This window comes from Physeter macrocephalus, chromosome 20 (assembly GCF_002837175.3).
Source record: "Physeter macrocephalus isolate SW-GA chromosome 20, ASM283717v5, whole genome shotgun sequence".
In the NCBI taxonomy this organism is placed as follows: domain Eukaryota; kingdom Metazoa; phylum Chordata; class Mammalia; order Artiodactyla; family Physeteridae; genus Physeter; species Physeter macrocephalus.
Genome location: NC_041233.1, coordinates 25,668,393 through 25,684,846, shown reverse-complemented (window position 1 = coordinate 25,684,846; position 16,454 = coordinate 25,668,393). Strand labels below are relative to the sequence as shown.

The window sequence follows — 16,454 nt, the reverse complement described above, 5'->3', positions numbered from 1 at the left end:
TGCTCAAAGAGTTGACGGCAACTCAGAGAAGAACCAGGTCTAGAATCCAGATTTTTGCCTCCAAAGATTATACTCTTCATTATAAACTTTGTTTATATCGCTGTCAAAATATACCAACGCATGACATTAAAAGAAAAAAATTCAATAATTAGATTAAAATAAATACCTATGCTTGTACAGAAATTATGCTTTTGCCCTGTCAAAACACTAAATAAAATTAATACAAACCAGAGAATCGAGCAGTAAAGAAAAATACAACTTTCTCATATAGGGTTATATCTATTAATCACTTCAATCACTCAAAATATGTTCACTGAAAGTCTTCCAAGTCACAGAGATTATTGGAGATGTTGAGGACACACAGCAGGGAACAAAACAAAGTGCCTGCCCTCATGATGCTTATATTTTAATGAATACAAAACTAATAAAAGAAGGAAAAATATTAAAATAATAAATTATAGCAATAGGCTAACAAGGGAAAACAATTATGTTGCCAACTCAACAACTATTCTTAATAAAATCTGTGAAAATACAAAGATTAGAATTATTCTTCCCTATCATGAAGCATATACCTTTAAGCTATTTCATGAGTTTGTAAATTGTATATTACTTATAGCAATAATTATTGCCTATAAAAAAAATCAGAAAATAAAATCTGCCCTGTAGAGACACAAATGAAATCCGCCACCCCACCAAAGTCAGTTTTGTAATATTTGTAGATTGATTTCATGGACCACATGTATCTCCAGTCTTTGAAATCACCTTTAAATAAATTGCAAAATCTCACCTGTACACTAATTAGAGTTAAATAAAATTGGTGACGTGTTCATTTCATATCTGAGTCCCATTTTCCCTTTTAAGAATGTTAGCCTATAAAAGTACTATCATTATTCCCATTTTACAGAAGAGGAAACTGAAACTTGAAAAGGTTACGTGACTTGGGACTTCCCTGGTTGTGCAGTGGTTAAGAATCCGCCTGCCAATTCAGGGGACATGGGTTTGACCCCTGGTCCAGGAAGATCCCACATGTCGCGGAGCAACTAACCCGTGCGCCACAACTACTGAGCACGTGCACCAAAACTACCGAAGCCCGCACGCTCTAGGGCCCACATGCCGCAACTACTGAGCCCGCGTGCTGCAACTACTGAAGCCCGCGTGCCTAGAGCCTGTGCTCTGCAACAGGAGAAGCCACTGCAATGAGAAGCACACCACAACAAAGAGTAGCCCCAGCTCATCGCAACTAGAGAAAGCCTGAGCTTAGCAACGTAGACCCAATGCAGCCAGAAATAAATTTTAAAAAACAAATAAATAAATAAAATATAAATAACAAATAAATAAAACATATTATATTAAAAAAAAAAAAGGTTAGATGACTTGCCCAAGTCTGTATTTGCCCAGCTTTGCTTATTGCACAGCACATTCCCTAAGCCACTATGCTGTGCTAAGCTAAAATTTAGACTATTTTGTTTTTTACTTTCTCTCAACTATCTTATTGCCAAAAATACCAAAGAAAACAGCAATACTCTAGAAAAGTTTGTCTTAAAAAACATGGCAGTTGGGCTTCCCTGGTGGCGCAGTGGTCGAGAGTCCGCCTGCCGATGCAGGGCACACAGGTTCGTGCCCAGCTCCGGGAGGATCCCGCATGCTGCGGAGCGGCTGGGCCCGTGAGCCATGGCCGATGAGCCTGCGCGTCCGGAGCCTGTGCTCCGCAACGGGAGAGGCCACAACAGTGAGAGGCCTGCATGCCAAAAAAAAAAAAAAACATGGCAGTTGACAGTACCACTATGTAATTTAAATGGCAAACATCATATTCATTGCCCAACCAACCAAACAAATGAGACATTTTTCTCTCCCAGAAGAGATTTGACTTTATTTTTCAGTTCAAATAAATATATTAATTAACAAGACATTTATTTTTAAAAGTTCTTGAAACCTAATTACAAAATAGAATGAAAAGGAATGGAATCAAGGCAAGAATTTTATCCCCTGAATGAAATAAGATCCTGCAACTTGTGGTTTTCCTTACTGAAGCACTTGTTGCTTTGCTCTTAGGCAGGAGAGACACAATCTCAAACTGTACCCATGTTTAATGTCATACTGCAGGACAATGTACCACATTAAGGTTCATAAGTGTAAAAGGTATGCTTTCTTTCATAAAGTGGATAGTTTATGACGTGTAGGTGTAGATTTATACTATACAACCTCAGAGCACACCTTAACTACTGAGACAAAACTAAAAGCATGTTTTACTAACAGTGGCGAAAGAATTCCTTAACACAAGACATAAAATAAGGCTTAAAGGACAAAAAGCAGAATGAAAAGAAGAAGGAAAGAGAAAAGAGGAGGGGGAGATAAGGAAGGAAGAGAGAAACTATAGGTTTTGCTTTCCATTAAACAATCTGACTTAACATAGAAGGATGTCACAAACACATTAAAAATATCCTTCAGGAAAACAAAACACTACTTTCTTCACCTTAGTTTAGCTACTAAAATCTCTCACAGTCTTATTCAACAAAGAAAAAGATTACCAAAGAAGGGAGGTGTTAATTCATACTTAAATTTTTCAATTGCAAAGAGAAATTCACAATTTTAATAGTCAACTTTATTTTGTAAGACCTAAGTTACTTAAAATTATTCATTAATCTTAAAATTGGCACTAAAAGGAACCTCCTTTTTAGTGACATAAAGGTTTGACAAGACTCTGTGTTGTATCACCGTCTGCCACATCCTGCTCTGATATTTATAAATGTAGTTGTGCTATTGACAGTTCTGCAACTGCTCCAGGTGTAAGGCATTAGAAGGGAGAATTCTCTTTGATCACTCCAATGTCATTTCTTCTCTTTAGATCTAAGCAGTCTGCACTGTTCCCAGATTCCGAGATATATCTACCTTTTAATCTCTATATAGTTTTTTTCAGGTGAAATAGGTCATAAAAAGAGATAATCAGAATAATATTTATTCATACAGAAAAGCCACATAGATTAACTGTTTTTCTTTAAAAGGTCTACAAAAGAAAACATGAGGCTCTCAATTTTCATCAATTTTAACTTCTAAATACTATGACTTAATTGGAAATGCTACATGGTTCTTAAAATAACTTTACAATTCTGGGTTGAACATGTTTCTATTCATTCAAACATAATTGTATAAACTTTATAAAAAATGTTTTTAGGTACTTATACAAAGAGTTTGGGAAAACTTTAAAACACAATTCTGAAAACTGGTTCATTACATGATGTTTGTATGAAAAAAACAATTAAAGCACCCCTCCCCCCTCCACACACCCCAACAGCCATCCTGTATAAATCGTAAAAATACTGGCACAAGACAGTTTTCTCAAAATTTCATTAAAAACAAAAGCTTGGTTGAAATTTCACTAGAAGTTAAACACAGAGGCTTATCTAACTGTGAGAGAGATGAGAAAAAAGAAAGATTGAAAAGTCAATAATGAGAGAACCAGGTGAGGAATTAGAAGTAAGGATATAAGAATTCAAGTGACCAAGAGAAATGTTGAATACTTACGTGAAGAAAAGAATCAAATGTATTACTGATGGATTTATATAAATGATTAAGGAAGAAAATTTGTAATTAGGAACATATTCTACTTCCTGAAGAAAAATGGAGGAGAGAGGGCTATTTGGCAAGGAACATATACACATTTAGTAGTTTTCAATAAATGATTTCAATTACAGCAAAGAATGAAGTACTATTTTATCCCTAAGATCTTTGCTTTAAATGAGAAAGAAAAATATACTTTATTTAGAAAAAATGGCAGTTATTAAAATAATAAGAAAATGATTACTCTTTATTATTGAATAGCAAATCATAAAAATCCATATAGCCTCAACACTTTGGGGGATGAGAGGAAGAAGAAATAACTGATTCCAACGATGATCTACTTATACTTCAGGTAAAAAAGACTGAGAAGGCACTTAAAATATTTGATTAGATGCCCAGAACATATGCAAAAATGACTAATTTTTAACAGGTATAGAACATTAGAAAGATCAGTAAATCAATTTGCAGGAAACTTAATAGTGAACTTATATAACTTAAAACAATATAGGAATACCATATGTAGCTGGTCATGAGTCTTCTGAAAAATACGAGTCAGAAAAAAGCATATACTGCCATGGAGCAAAAAGATATCTAAACACCAAAAAAACTGCTGTCTCTCAGAAGCATGAAGGGAAGAGCTGGTTTAATTAGAACTGTATTAAAAATGATGGCTACTTGATTCTCTCTGACAACCTCCAATTCTTCCCAAATTGAAGGAGACTGTAAAAAGTGGAGAGAGTATGTGAAACGTTACTCAAATCTAACATATATGGACAAGTCAAAACTGAAGTCCACTAAGGAAGAGAGAGAAATCTCCAGTAAGGAGAGCAATCAGAAGTTTCCAGTTAGAAGACCTGGGTTCTAATTCTGATCTGCTTAGTTACCAACCATGGCATTTTTATCTATCTTATTTAATCAGAATCCTTTTCATTAAAATGAGATCACATCTTTTTTCCTATCTCACAGGCTGTTATGAGGCTCTAAAGGTTGAGAGAGTATACAATAGTATAAAATAAAGATTGCAAAGAGGTAATACAAATAAGTAGGTAAGGTTTATGAAAACCAATAGCCCAGGATATGAATAGAAAACAATAGGCCACTGGCCTTAAAACAGTGTGACCAACTTTTTAGAATCCCAACACAGGAACAAATATAACAGACCAAAAAATACATATATAAAGATAATTATGGAGCAACTTGATGGGGTAGGCAGCTCCAAACTCTTTCCAAAGATGCATTAAAACAAAAATAAACAAACAAAACCCTATCAAGTACACCAACATATGTACTGTAGGAATTGCAGAAGAGAGAAAGGAGCAGAAAAAAATATTTGAAAACATATGGCCAAAAAATTCCCAAACTGATGAAATACAGAAACCTACACATCCAAGAAGCTCCATAAACTCCAAGGAGAATAAACCCAAAGAGATTCACACCAAGACTTGACTAAATTATCAAAAGATAGAGAAAGAATCTTAAAAGCTGAGAGAAGCAATTTGTCAAGAATAAGGGGTCCTCGATAATATTAATAATATTTCTTGGGCTTCCCTGGTGGCGCAGTGGTTAAGAATTCGCCTGCCAATGCAGGGGACATGGGTTCGAGCCCTGGTCCAGGAAGATCCCACATGCCACGGAGCAACTAAGCCTGTGTGCCACAACTACTGAAGCCCGCGTGCCACAACTACCGAAGCCCATGTGCCTAGAGCCCGTGCTCCGTAATGAGAAGCCACCGCAGTGAGAAGCCCCTGCACCGCAATGAACAGTAGCTCCCGCTCGCTGCAACTAGAGAAAGCCCGTGCGCAGCAGCAAAGACCCAATGCAGCCATACATACATACATACATACATACATACATACATAAAACAAACAAGCAAGCAGGCAAGCAAGCTGATTTCTCATCAGAAACCATGCAAGCCAGAAGGCAATGCTATGACATATTTCAAGTAATAAAAGAACTATCAACCAAGAATTCTACATCTGGCAAAACTATCCTTTAAGAGTAAAGGATAGGGAGTTCCCTGGTGGCCTAGTGGTTAGGATTCCAGGCTTTCACTGCTGTGGCCCAGGTTCAATCCCTGGTTGGGGACCTGAGATCCCACAAGCTGCGCAGCACAGCCAATACATAAATAAATAAGAATAAAGGATAAATTAAGACATTCCCAGATAAAACACAAAAGCTTAAGGAGGTTGTTAATAGCAGACCTGCCCTACAAGAAATGCTAAAAGGAGTCCTACAGACTGAAATGAAAGGACACTAGACAGTAACCTAAAAACATAACAAGAAATAAAGAACAGTGATAAGGTAACTACATAGGAAAATATAAAAGCCAGTATTGTATATATGTGCCACATCTTCTTTAGCCATTCATCTGTTGATGGACACTTAGGTTGCTTCCATATCCTGGCTATTGTAAACAGAGCTGCAATGAACATTGTGGTACATGACTCTTTTTGAATTATGGTTTTCTCAGGGTATATGCCCAGTAGTGGGATTGCTGGGTCGCATGGTAGTTCTATTTGTAGTTTTTTAAGGAACCTCCATACTGTTCTCCATAGTGGCTGAACAGAGTGAAGTAAGTCAGAAAGAGAAAAACAAATACCGTATGCTAACACATATATATGGAATCTTAAAAAAAAAAAAAAAAAAAAAAAAAAAAAAAAGGTCATGAAGAACCTAGGGGCAAGATGGGAATAAAGACGCAGACCTACTAGAGAATGGATTTGAGGATATGGGGAGGAGGAAGGGTAAGCTGGGACAAAGTGAGAGAGTGGCAGAGACATATATACACTACACCAAACATAAAATAGATAGCTAGTGGGGAGCAGCCGCATAGCACAGGAGATCAGCTCGGTGCTTTGTGACCACCTAGAGGGGTGGGATAGGGAGGGTGAGAGGGAGGGATACACAAGAGGGAAGAGATATGGGGACATATGTATATGTATAACTGATTCACTGTGTTATAAAGCAGAAACTAACACACCATCGTAAAGCAATTATACTCCAGTAAAGACGTTAAAAAAAAAACAAAAAAACTTGATGTGCCCTTAAAATGGCCAAGCAGTCCCTGAAGAAAAAAATAAATGAAGAATTCTAAGGCAAAAAAAAAAGCCAGTATTACCACATTTTTGGTCTGCAACTCCTCTTTTATTCCTAGAGGATTTACAAGGTAAAATGAATTATACAATCATTATAAATCTGTGTTAACGAGCACACAATGAATAAAGATATAATCAGGGACAACAACAATATAAAGGGGGAGGATGGAGATATAAAGGGGCACAGTGTTTATGTCATTGAAACTAAGTTGGTACTATTCAAACTAGGTTGTTATAAGTTTAGAATGTTAATTGTAATCCCCAAATTAACCAAGAAAATAACTAAAACACATACAAAAAAGTAAAGAAGATGGGGATCAAAATGGTATACTACCAATAAAAAAATATAAACAAATGAGTACTTGTCATGGACTGTGTCCTCCCAAAACTCATATGTTGAAGCCCTAACCTCCAAGATTTCAGAATGCAACTATATTTGGAGATTGGGGCTTTAAAGGAGTCATTAAGTTAAAATGAAGCATTTATGTTAGGCCCTAATCCAATCTAACTGGTGTCTTTATAAGAAGACACCTCTCTGTGTGTTAATAGGAACACACAGAGAGACATGAAGGGTATGCACAGAAGGACAAATATTTGAAGAAGCAGCAAGAGAAGAAAGGACCCTGAAGAAACCAAAGTAGCCAACACCTTGATCTTAGACTTCTAAGCTTCCTTGATCCCTGAGAAAATTAATTTCTCTTGTTTAAGCCACCCAGTCCATGGTTATTATTTCAGTACTTAATTGAAATTATATACTATTCTGTATTATTTCCTTTTCTGTTACATAAGTGCTATTATTTAAATGAAATAATATGAATAATTAACAAGTGGCAATTAGTAATAATTAAAAGAAGGACTAACTAAACAGTATATGTATGGGAAAATATAACAATCATTTCTTTTGTTTAAATAAATATAGCAACTTATTTAACTTTTTAAAACTCTTTATTACGTATTTAAATTTCTATAGGCCATATTGTATGTTCTTAACGTACATAAATATAAGATTTTTAAAAAGAAGAGTAAGTACAGTTGGATTAAACAGATGTTACCAAAATTTAGAAAAAAATAACAATGACGTGTTCCTTTTTGTCGCATGAAATAAAAGAATATTTTAACTCTGTGTGTTTCCTTTCCAATAATACTTCTCTGAACTGATTAAAACCATAGGACACCTTCTTTAATGTGTGGTAAAACTGAATATAGATAAAAGTAAATTTCACTTTGACTTATGGCTCTGCTGTTATCTCCACATTCTTGGTGTCAGTCCAACATGATGACATCAAGCTAAATATTCTTTCAACAAAAGCATTTGAGCATGGAATACTTAGGATTTTATTTACTAGCAATAGCAGGCATTTAGATATAGAAGAATTAGTTTCTAGCTCTACAAAATATTCATCTACCTTGAATCTATCTAAATGCTTGTTTTGGTATTCCAACTGCTTATTCAATCATGTCCTTTGCATTTATAGATTCATTACATATACTATCCATGCCTAAAATGAACATTATTTCAAAACACTCCAAACCACAATGGTGACTGCAATTTCTGTTATCAAAGTTGGACTCCAAGTAACTTACAGTTTTAGTAAAGACATTGAGAAAGCCCTAATTAAGTTGGCTGCCCTTCTATAGTGAACTTTTCCCCCTCTTGAGATATAAAGCAGTCATATTACACAAAAATGAGTCATTTGTTTGTTATATGAGTTTTTCCTAGCCTCCTTATGGCCTCTTCAAATATCATCAAACACTTTTGGAGAAATGGCATATAAATTTGTTTTACTGTAATCTTTCTCTGCATTCTCATCTTCAATGTATTGCCACATTAGATAAGGACATTCTTCTTGTCTCACATTCTAAAAATATTATTCTGCAGGACGTATTTTCTAGGTCCAGCAACAATTATAGCCATCTTTTAGGCACATGGCCAAGGAGGCTATCTCCTTCCATTTTTTTAAAGTCAAAAATCACATTAAGTGCATCTGCACTTTTTAAAAAAACTGAAAAGTGACCAAAAACGGTCACTATGAAAGCATCAATATCATAGGTAAGCAAATCACATCCCATTTTTTAGCAGTGTTGTATACAAGGTGTGCAGGATATTTAGAAGATAAAATCTTTTTCATTAATAATTTACACTGAATAGAATTTGTCAAAATTTAAATTTGCACTGTCTGTCAAATATGTAGATGAGAAAAGTCTAGAAATTATATTTGGACATGATAACAATACTGTTTTATGTTGCCTGTGGTTTCATTAAAATCTTCAAAAACATGTTTTAACAAATTAAATTATCTAAGAGCTAATGGGAACATTTTCTTGTTGACATGATTTGTCACATCACTTGATATATCAAAGTATGATTGTTGGTAAGATCTGACAGAATGAGCTCTACATTGTCAATGTTAACCTTTACTCTTCATATGACTTCCAGTTCTTCTTTCATAGAAGTGATGATTTTTGCCAAGTAACATTCTCTTTCAATGTTTCAGCATATTTTTCCATAGCTACCATAAGAGTTAGTGTTGTTAAACTACCGAACAAGGAAAAATCGATCTAAACCTGGTGTGATGTGGGGAAATTATCTTAAAGCCCTGGTAGACTCCAATACATACATAAGCAAACTATCCCAGAGGACACAGAACGGAAAGGGCCTACCAACCAATTAAGATGCTTAAATCACAGATGTATCCATTTAAAACACACAAGAAGCAAGGGAGAGAGTTGGAGTAAGTTAACACACAGGGTGCAAACAAGTATAAGGACCACACTGCCTGAATGTTCAAACATCATCTACTTTTCACCTCATCTGCCTTCCCTGATGATGATGGTATCATTATGAGAACAGGGCCACAGTCTGAGCAAGGGAGCCCACAGACAGGAGTCCCTGGGAGATATTAAAAATCAGGAACACTTTGGAAAAGAGCCTGAACAGCCATGGCTTTATTTGCCTTTCCTGGGTTATATGCATGTGGGGGTTAGAATGAGAACATAGTAAGTTTCACTAATGAGTGATCTTTGGAGAGGTGAGCCTAGTGGTATATGATCATAATATGGTCTTTCCATCTCTTTCTATGTATCAGTAATACTCTTGTTTATTAAAACACAGTTTTTCTTTATGCTGTCTTTAGCAGTCTTACAAGTTATAAACTTACTTGCTATTTATATTTAACAAATTGTATCAACTTTGCCTGTTTCCCAAGCTACTTGTTTATTTACTACCTATACTTAAAATATCCTATGAGTTTTGCCTCAATCTTAAAACCTACCAGGTTACTATCTATGAATTTCATCTATCTTGTTATTCTTCTTGTCTTTACAGAAGAACTGAATTATTTTCAAAATACCTGTAACAAAAAACACATATTACAGATGGCATATGCCAATGGAAAACATATAGAATTAAATGGTTTATGGGGACTTCCCTGGTGGTCCAGTGGTTAAGAGTTTGCCTTCCAATGCAGGGGGTGCAGGTTCGATCCCTGGTCTGGGAGCTAAGATCCCACATGCCTTACAGCCAATAAACCAAAACATAAAACAGAAGCAAGGGCTTCCCTGGTGGCGCAGTGGTTGAGAGTCCGCCTGCCGATGTAAAAACTTTAAAAATGGTCCATATCAAAAAAAAATCTTAAAAAAATGGTTTATGAATACTTCGATGATGATTGAATTCTTACTCTTATTCGTGGCCCTAATTTTAGATCTACAGTTCACAGCACCTAGCATACATTCAGTTAGTGTAGCTACACTGAACTGGTATTTGTTGTCCAGTATTTGCTTCTTCAGTAACCTAGAGTGATAGAGAAAATGGAAGACTGTAATCCAGTTGTTCTCAGAGGTGAAGGAGAACACAAATGAATAAGAAAAGAAGACAAAAGCCCCAAATCAACCAATCAAGTGCATTAACAGAAAACAAAAACCAGAACCTTCCTGGATGCGCTGTCCCAGGCTAGACTTTTTAAACAGCGTAAAGCTCAACCTCATTCATTCACCACAATAGATTCAAGCAAGATTATATCAAGATTGTTCACTCTAAGGCTCTAAATATTTTATCACATTTTACTTAAAATTTAGATGACATAGCTTATGTTACCAGCTACTACCTAGCACAATGACTAGCACATAGCAGATGCCCAACAAATATCTGCTTTATGTACAAAGGAATCAGTTCTTCCTATTAATGACTGCCAAGGAAAATCTGAAGAATTCTCCTTCTAAAGAAAATACTTCTAAAGGAATGTTTTTCAAAACTCTGTGGTTACCCTAGTCATAAATTATAACTGGGCAATTATGTAGTTGAATCATCAATCAGATGTAAAAGAAAAGCCCTCTCAAAATAGTAGGGGAACTAAAAACCCAAACAAGATGTTCAACTGAAGACTAGATTGAAATAAGTATTTTTAAGTGAATGAGAGCCAAAAAACTGGCTGTTCTGTCCATGACTGGGTAAATTTACATTCTGTTAAGATGAAGAAAATTCAGAAAAATGGGGGGAAAAAAGCCCTTTCCAAACTTTCCAAACTTTCTTTTGAAAAGTAGGATAGGGACTTCCCTGGTGGTGCAGTGGTTAAGAGTTTGCCTGCCAATGCAGGGGACACGAGTTCGAGCCCTGGTCAGGGAAGATCCCACATGCCACGGGGCAAACTAAGCCCATGCGCCACAACTGCTGAGCTGGCACTCTAGAGCCCGCAAGCCACAATTGCTGAGCCCACGTGCCACAACTACTGAAGCCCGTGTGCCTAGAGGCCATGCTCTGCAACAAGAAAAGCCACTGCAATGAGAAGCCTGCGCACTGCAATGAAGAGTAGCTCCTGCTCACCGCAACTGGAGAAAGCCTGCGTGCAGCAATGAAGACCAACACAGCCAAAAAAAAATTAATTAATTAAAACAAAAAGAAGAATAATTTTTTAAAACATTCATTATCCCATAAATCCTTACAACTTCCACCTGCAATAAGCATTAACCTTCATTTACAGGTGAAAGGCCCATAAAAGTTGCTCATGCTTTCATAGCCAATAAAGTGACCAGCCAAAAAAAAATAAATTAATTAATTAAAACAAAAAGAAGAATAATTTTTTAAAACATTCATTATCCCATAAATCCTTACAACTTCCACCTGCAATAAGCATTAACCTTCATTTACAGGTGAAAGGCCCATAAAAGTTGCTCATGCTTTCATAGCCAATAAAGTGACAAAGCGTGAACTCAAACCCAGTTCTAATGGACTCCCATGGCCCCAAGAGCAAGCCCATGCTTTTGACTTGTTATGTCGCCTCATTGATTATTGAATAAACAAATGAAATCCGTAACTTGAATCAAGTTGATACCACTCCCTTTTGAAGCATTTCTATAATCTATTTTTGATTTATTTTTTAAATGTAGTAAAACAGACATATACAAAATTTACCTTTTTAATCATTTTAAAGCATACAGTACATTTGCATTGTTGTACAACCATCACCACTATTTATCTCTACAACTCTTTTCATCTTGTAAAACTGAAACGCTATGCCCATTAAGCAATAACTCTTCATCTCCCCTTCCCACAACTCCTGGCAACCACTATTCTACTTCCCATCTCTATGAATTTGACTAACCTAGGTACCTCATATAACTGGAATCATCATCATTAATCCTTCTGTGACTGGGTAATTTCCCTTAGTATATATGTTCAAGATTCACCCATATTGTAGTATGTGGTAGAATTTCCTTATTTTTTAAGGTTGAAAAATATACCATTGTGTGCATATACCACATTTTGTTTATCCATTCATTCACTGAAGGACATTTGGGTTGCTTCCACATTTTAGCTACTGTGAATATAATGCTGCTATGAACATGGGTTTACACGTATGTCTGCCACACCCTGCTTTCAATTCTTTTGGGTATATAACTTGTCTTAGTCTGCCCAGGCTGCCATAACCAAATATTATAGACTGGATGGCTTGAACAACAAAAAAAAATTTTTTTGGAGGCTGGAAAATCCAATACTAAGATACAGTTGATTTGGCTCCTGGTGAACCAAACGCTCCCTCTACCACCCCACCCCGACATGAGGACACAGTGAGAAGGCAGCCATCTACAAGCCAGGAAGGAGGCCTCACCAGAAACCAGACCTGACAGTACCTTCATCTTAGATGGCACCAGCCTCCAAAACTGTAATAAAATAAATTTCTGTTGTTGAAACTAACCAGTCAGTGGTATTTTGTTATGGCAGCCTGAGAAAACTAATACAGAAGTAAACTGTCTTTTTTCCATTAACCTGAGCTCACAAAGTGACCACCGGAATGTTAAACAAACAAACAAACAAAATCAGCTGACAAATACAAAGACCTCATCTCCTCAGGCCACTGCACACAATATTTTACAACCTACAATATTTTAATACTATGATTAAATTTGAGCTTTGGAAGTATGCAGGGTAATTACAGTGTATGTCTAAATCTAATAAAAGTTAGTTAAAAAAAACAGAAATTGTTCAACCTTTGTTTGTCAATTTTCCACTTCTCTGGCCCATAATTAAAATTCAAAGGGAAGGCATTAATCAATAAAAAAAATCAAAATGACCTGAGTCTATCAGAGGTGACCTTTGACTGTAGTTAGTGGGATTTTGAGCTAGTTTACAAATCGTAGAGGTAAGAACCAGAAGTTTGTAAAGCTTTTTCATGTCCTTCATAATTGAAACTTTATATAGAACACTAACGCTCCCACTTAAAATTAGGTCACGCTGGTAACTTGTAGAGTATATGTCAAAATGAGTTTGTCCAATTATCCTCTGGAAGACGTATATAGATATAGACACAGATACATAAATTTACACATACATACATACAACTGTGTAGATATATAGGTATATATGTATTTATATATACAACAAGAAAACTTATAGTATCTTGTTGTAAGAATTCCATTCTAAGTATTATATGAAATGCAGAAGCTATAAAGTTTAACTATATTAAAAAAAATTAAGAACTCTGGCAAAGTAAAAGACATGATAAGCAGAGTTAAAGTTCAAATGACAAACAAGGAATACTTCAAATTTATAGAATAAAAAAGAATACTATCTATAAAATATGCAGAATTTCTACAAATCAATAACATGAAATATAAAATAATAATCAAAGGATTCCACAAGAAATTAAGAAATGTAAATGAATAATAAACATTCAAAACCAACAGAAATATTCTATAGCAACAAAATATAGATTGGAATAATTATGCACAATGACCAAAAGTCTAGAATCATTCTGAATCCATTTCTTTATCACCTTTAAAATAATTAACCAACCTGGGCCACTTTAATTGAATTCTGGGTAGAGCCACCAGCATGATATTCAACTTTGAATTTTTTTACAAGTTCATCAAACCTAAAAGGAAATCACAGTAGAAAAAAGTAAGTTAGCATTTGTCAGTTGTCACAATGCAAATTCTTCTGATTAGAAGTTCATTAAATCACATTTAGTGAAACTTTTTTTTTTTTTTTTTTTGTGGTACGCGGGCCTCTCACTGTTGTGGCCTCTCCCGTTGCGGAGCACAGGCTCCAGACGCACAGGCTCAGTGGCCATGGCTCACGGGCCCAGCCGCTCTGCGGCATGTGGGATCTTCCTGGACTGGGGCATGAACCCGTGTCCCCTGCATCGGCAGGCAGATTCTCAACCACTGTGCCACCAGGGAAGCCCTTTTTTTTTTTTTTTCTTGAAACTTTTTGAACTACATAATTATGTCGAATAAATGAATTAAAATGCTGTATAAAAAACAACTTTGCTAAATTTCCATACTTAAGAAATTTTTTCCACAAGTGTACAACTATAAGAATTTAAAATATATAGGCTGACCATAATTAGCCATTAAACTAAACAGAAGGTAAAAATAAAACTTTATAAATTATTATTTATAAGCAATGCATGTCTTCCTATATTAAGTGAACTCTAAAATCCTTACAAATGTATACTCTAATAAGTTCTAAAAGTTTTAGATATCATAAAGGCTATTGGTTTATAACTTAAAGAATTGAGAAATTACATTGGATTGTATGATTCTAGGAAAGTTGCTTAGTGACACAATTTCTGTATCTGCCAAATATTATAGGGGCAGAGAGAGATGAACTAAACCTTTGATACTTTATTACTTTGGCATCTGATAAAAGCTAGAGAACTTCTCTCCAGGAAAATACATATACTAACTATACATAAAACTTTTCATACAAGATGATCCATATAAACCGCTAGAATTACACATACCCAGACAAAGGGCTATGGATACTGATTCTAATAAGTCTCAAATTACATAGCATTTAATAATCCAGATCACAAGTCAATATTTCCTACTACCTGTCTCTAACATGTTAGATGCTGTGGGAGGTAACCAAAGGGCATACGTATACACTTTAATTTCAAAGGATTTACAAGCTTTGGAGGGACAAAAGGATGAATACACATGAAAAAGAAAATTTTAAAATACCAAGTTATCAACCAACAAAATGTATGCAACGTAGACAGCAAGTGCTACAGAAGATCAAAGAAGAGAGAGATTGGGATGTGAATAGAGTATTCAAAAAAGATGCCAGTCTTGTAAGTATTTTCAAAACTTTAAATTTTTAAGTATGGAAGTAGATCTTTTTACTCAAATGAAACATTTCACAGAACTTCAAAATATAAAAAGACATAAATACAGAAATGGTTACAGTAGGAGTAGGAAAAAGTTATTATACCCACTTCCATACTTCCAATTGCCTTCAGATCCCATCTATAAAACCCTGAGATGCCAATAAACACAATTAGCAAACCTGCCAAAACGTTAACAGCAGTATTTGTATACCACTAATAAAATTCACCTATTACTAACAGGAGAGAAAACTAAGTACATAGTCCCAGATGCAGATAGGTGGCTAATTGTGGTAGTTTAGGAAATGTTCTCTTCTAATTACTTTCTGAACTATATAACAGCTAAGAGTGATATTAGAGATTGGAGGAGAAAGGAAGAATGAATAGACAAAGTAAACATACAGTGATCAACTGCCATGTTCGTTTGAGGTCATTCTACTTTCAAAAGCCAATTTCTCCAAAAAGATATGTCCCCCCAGAACCTGTGAATGTAATCTTATTTGAAAAAAGGGTCTTTGCAGACATAATTAAGTTCAGGATCTTCAGGTAAGATCCTCCCTCCTGAATTACCCAGGTGAGCCCTAAATCCAACGCCAGGTCTTCTTACAATGGACAAAAGAGAAGACAGAGAGGAGAAAACCATGTGAAGATGGAGACAGAGATTGGAGTGATGTGGCCATATGCTAAGGAAGCCAAGGAATGCCAATACCCACCAAAAGCTGGAAGAGGCAAGGAAGGATTCTCCCCTAGGCTGGTCACAAGGAGTACAACCATGCTATCACCTTGATTTCAGACTTCTGCCTCCCAAGAATACTGAGAGAATAAATTTCTGTTGTAGGCCACCCAGTTTGTTGTTCCTACAGCAACACCACCCTTTCTCACTTTCTCAAGAACTTCCCTTAAGTTACAGTCTTCTGCGTTCCATCATCATTAATTTCTTCCTTCCAATGACTAAGAATCAAACAGCTATAATATTTCGGGAAGAACTAGATGGGCCTAAATTTATTATAGATACTAAAATTACAGTAAACCAACTACATACTCTATTGTTTACTTTGTTTTTGTTATCAAATTCTACCAGCACCATCCAACAGAACTTTCTGACTCCAGTGGGAATGTTCTGTATCTGTGCGTCCAGTTTGACAGCCACTAGCCACACGTGGCCATTGAACGCATGAATGGTGGCTAGTGTGACTGA

General features: G+C 35.7%; 1 protein-coding gene across 12 annotated transcripts in view; it reads right to left on the bottom strand.

The window, feature by feature from the left end:
- The window catches only part of ADK (adenosine kinase), a 494,936-nt gene that overhangs the window by 303,475 nt on the left and 175,007 nt on the right, over positions 1-16,454 (bottom strand). For all 12 annotated transcript variants that reach the window (XR_002893073.3, XR_003677644.2, XM_024132043.2 and 9 more), the window contains exon 4: positions 13,942-14,020. Coding sequence is in view for 10 of the 12 variants with exons in the window: in XM_024132043.2 (XP_023987811.1) it covers positions 13,942-14,020 (79 nt within the window). In the remaining 2 variants the exon portion in view is untranslated. The remainder of the gene's footprint in view (positions 1-13,941; positions 14,021-16,454) is intronic.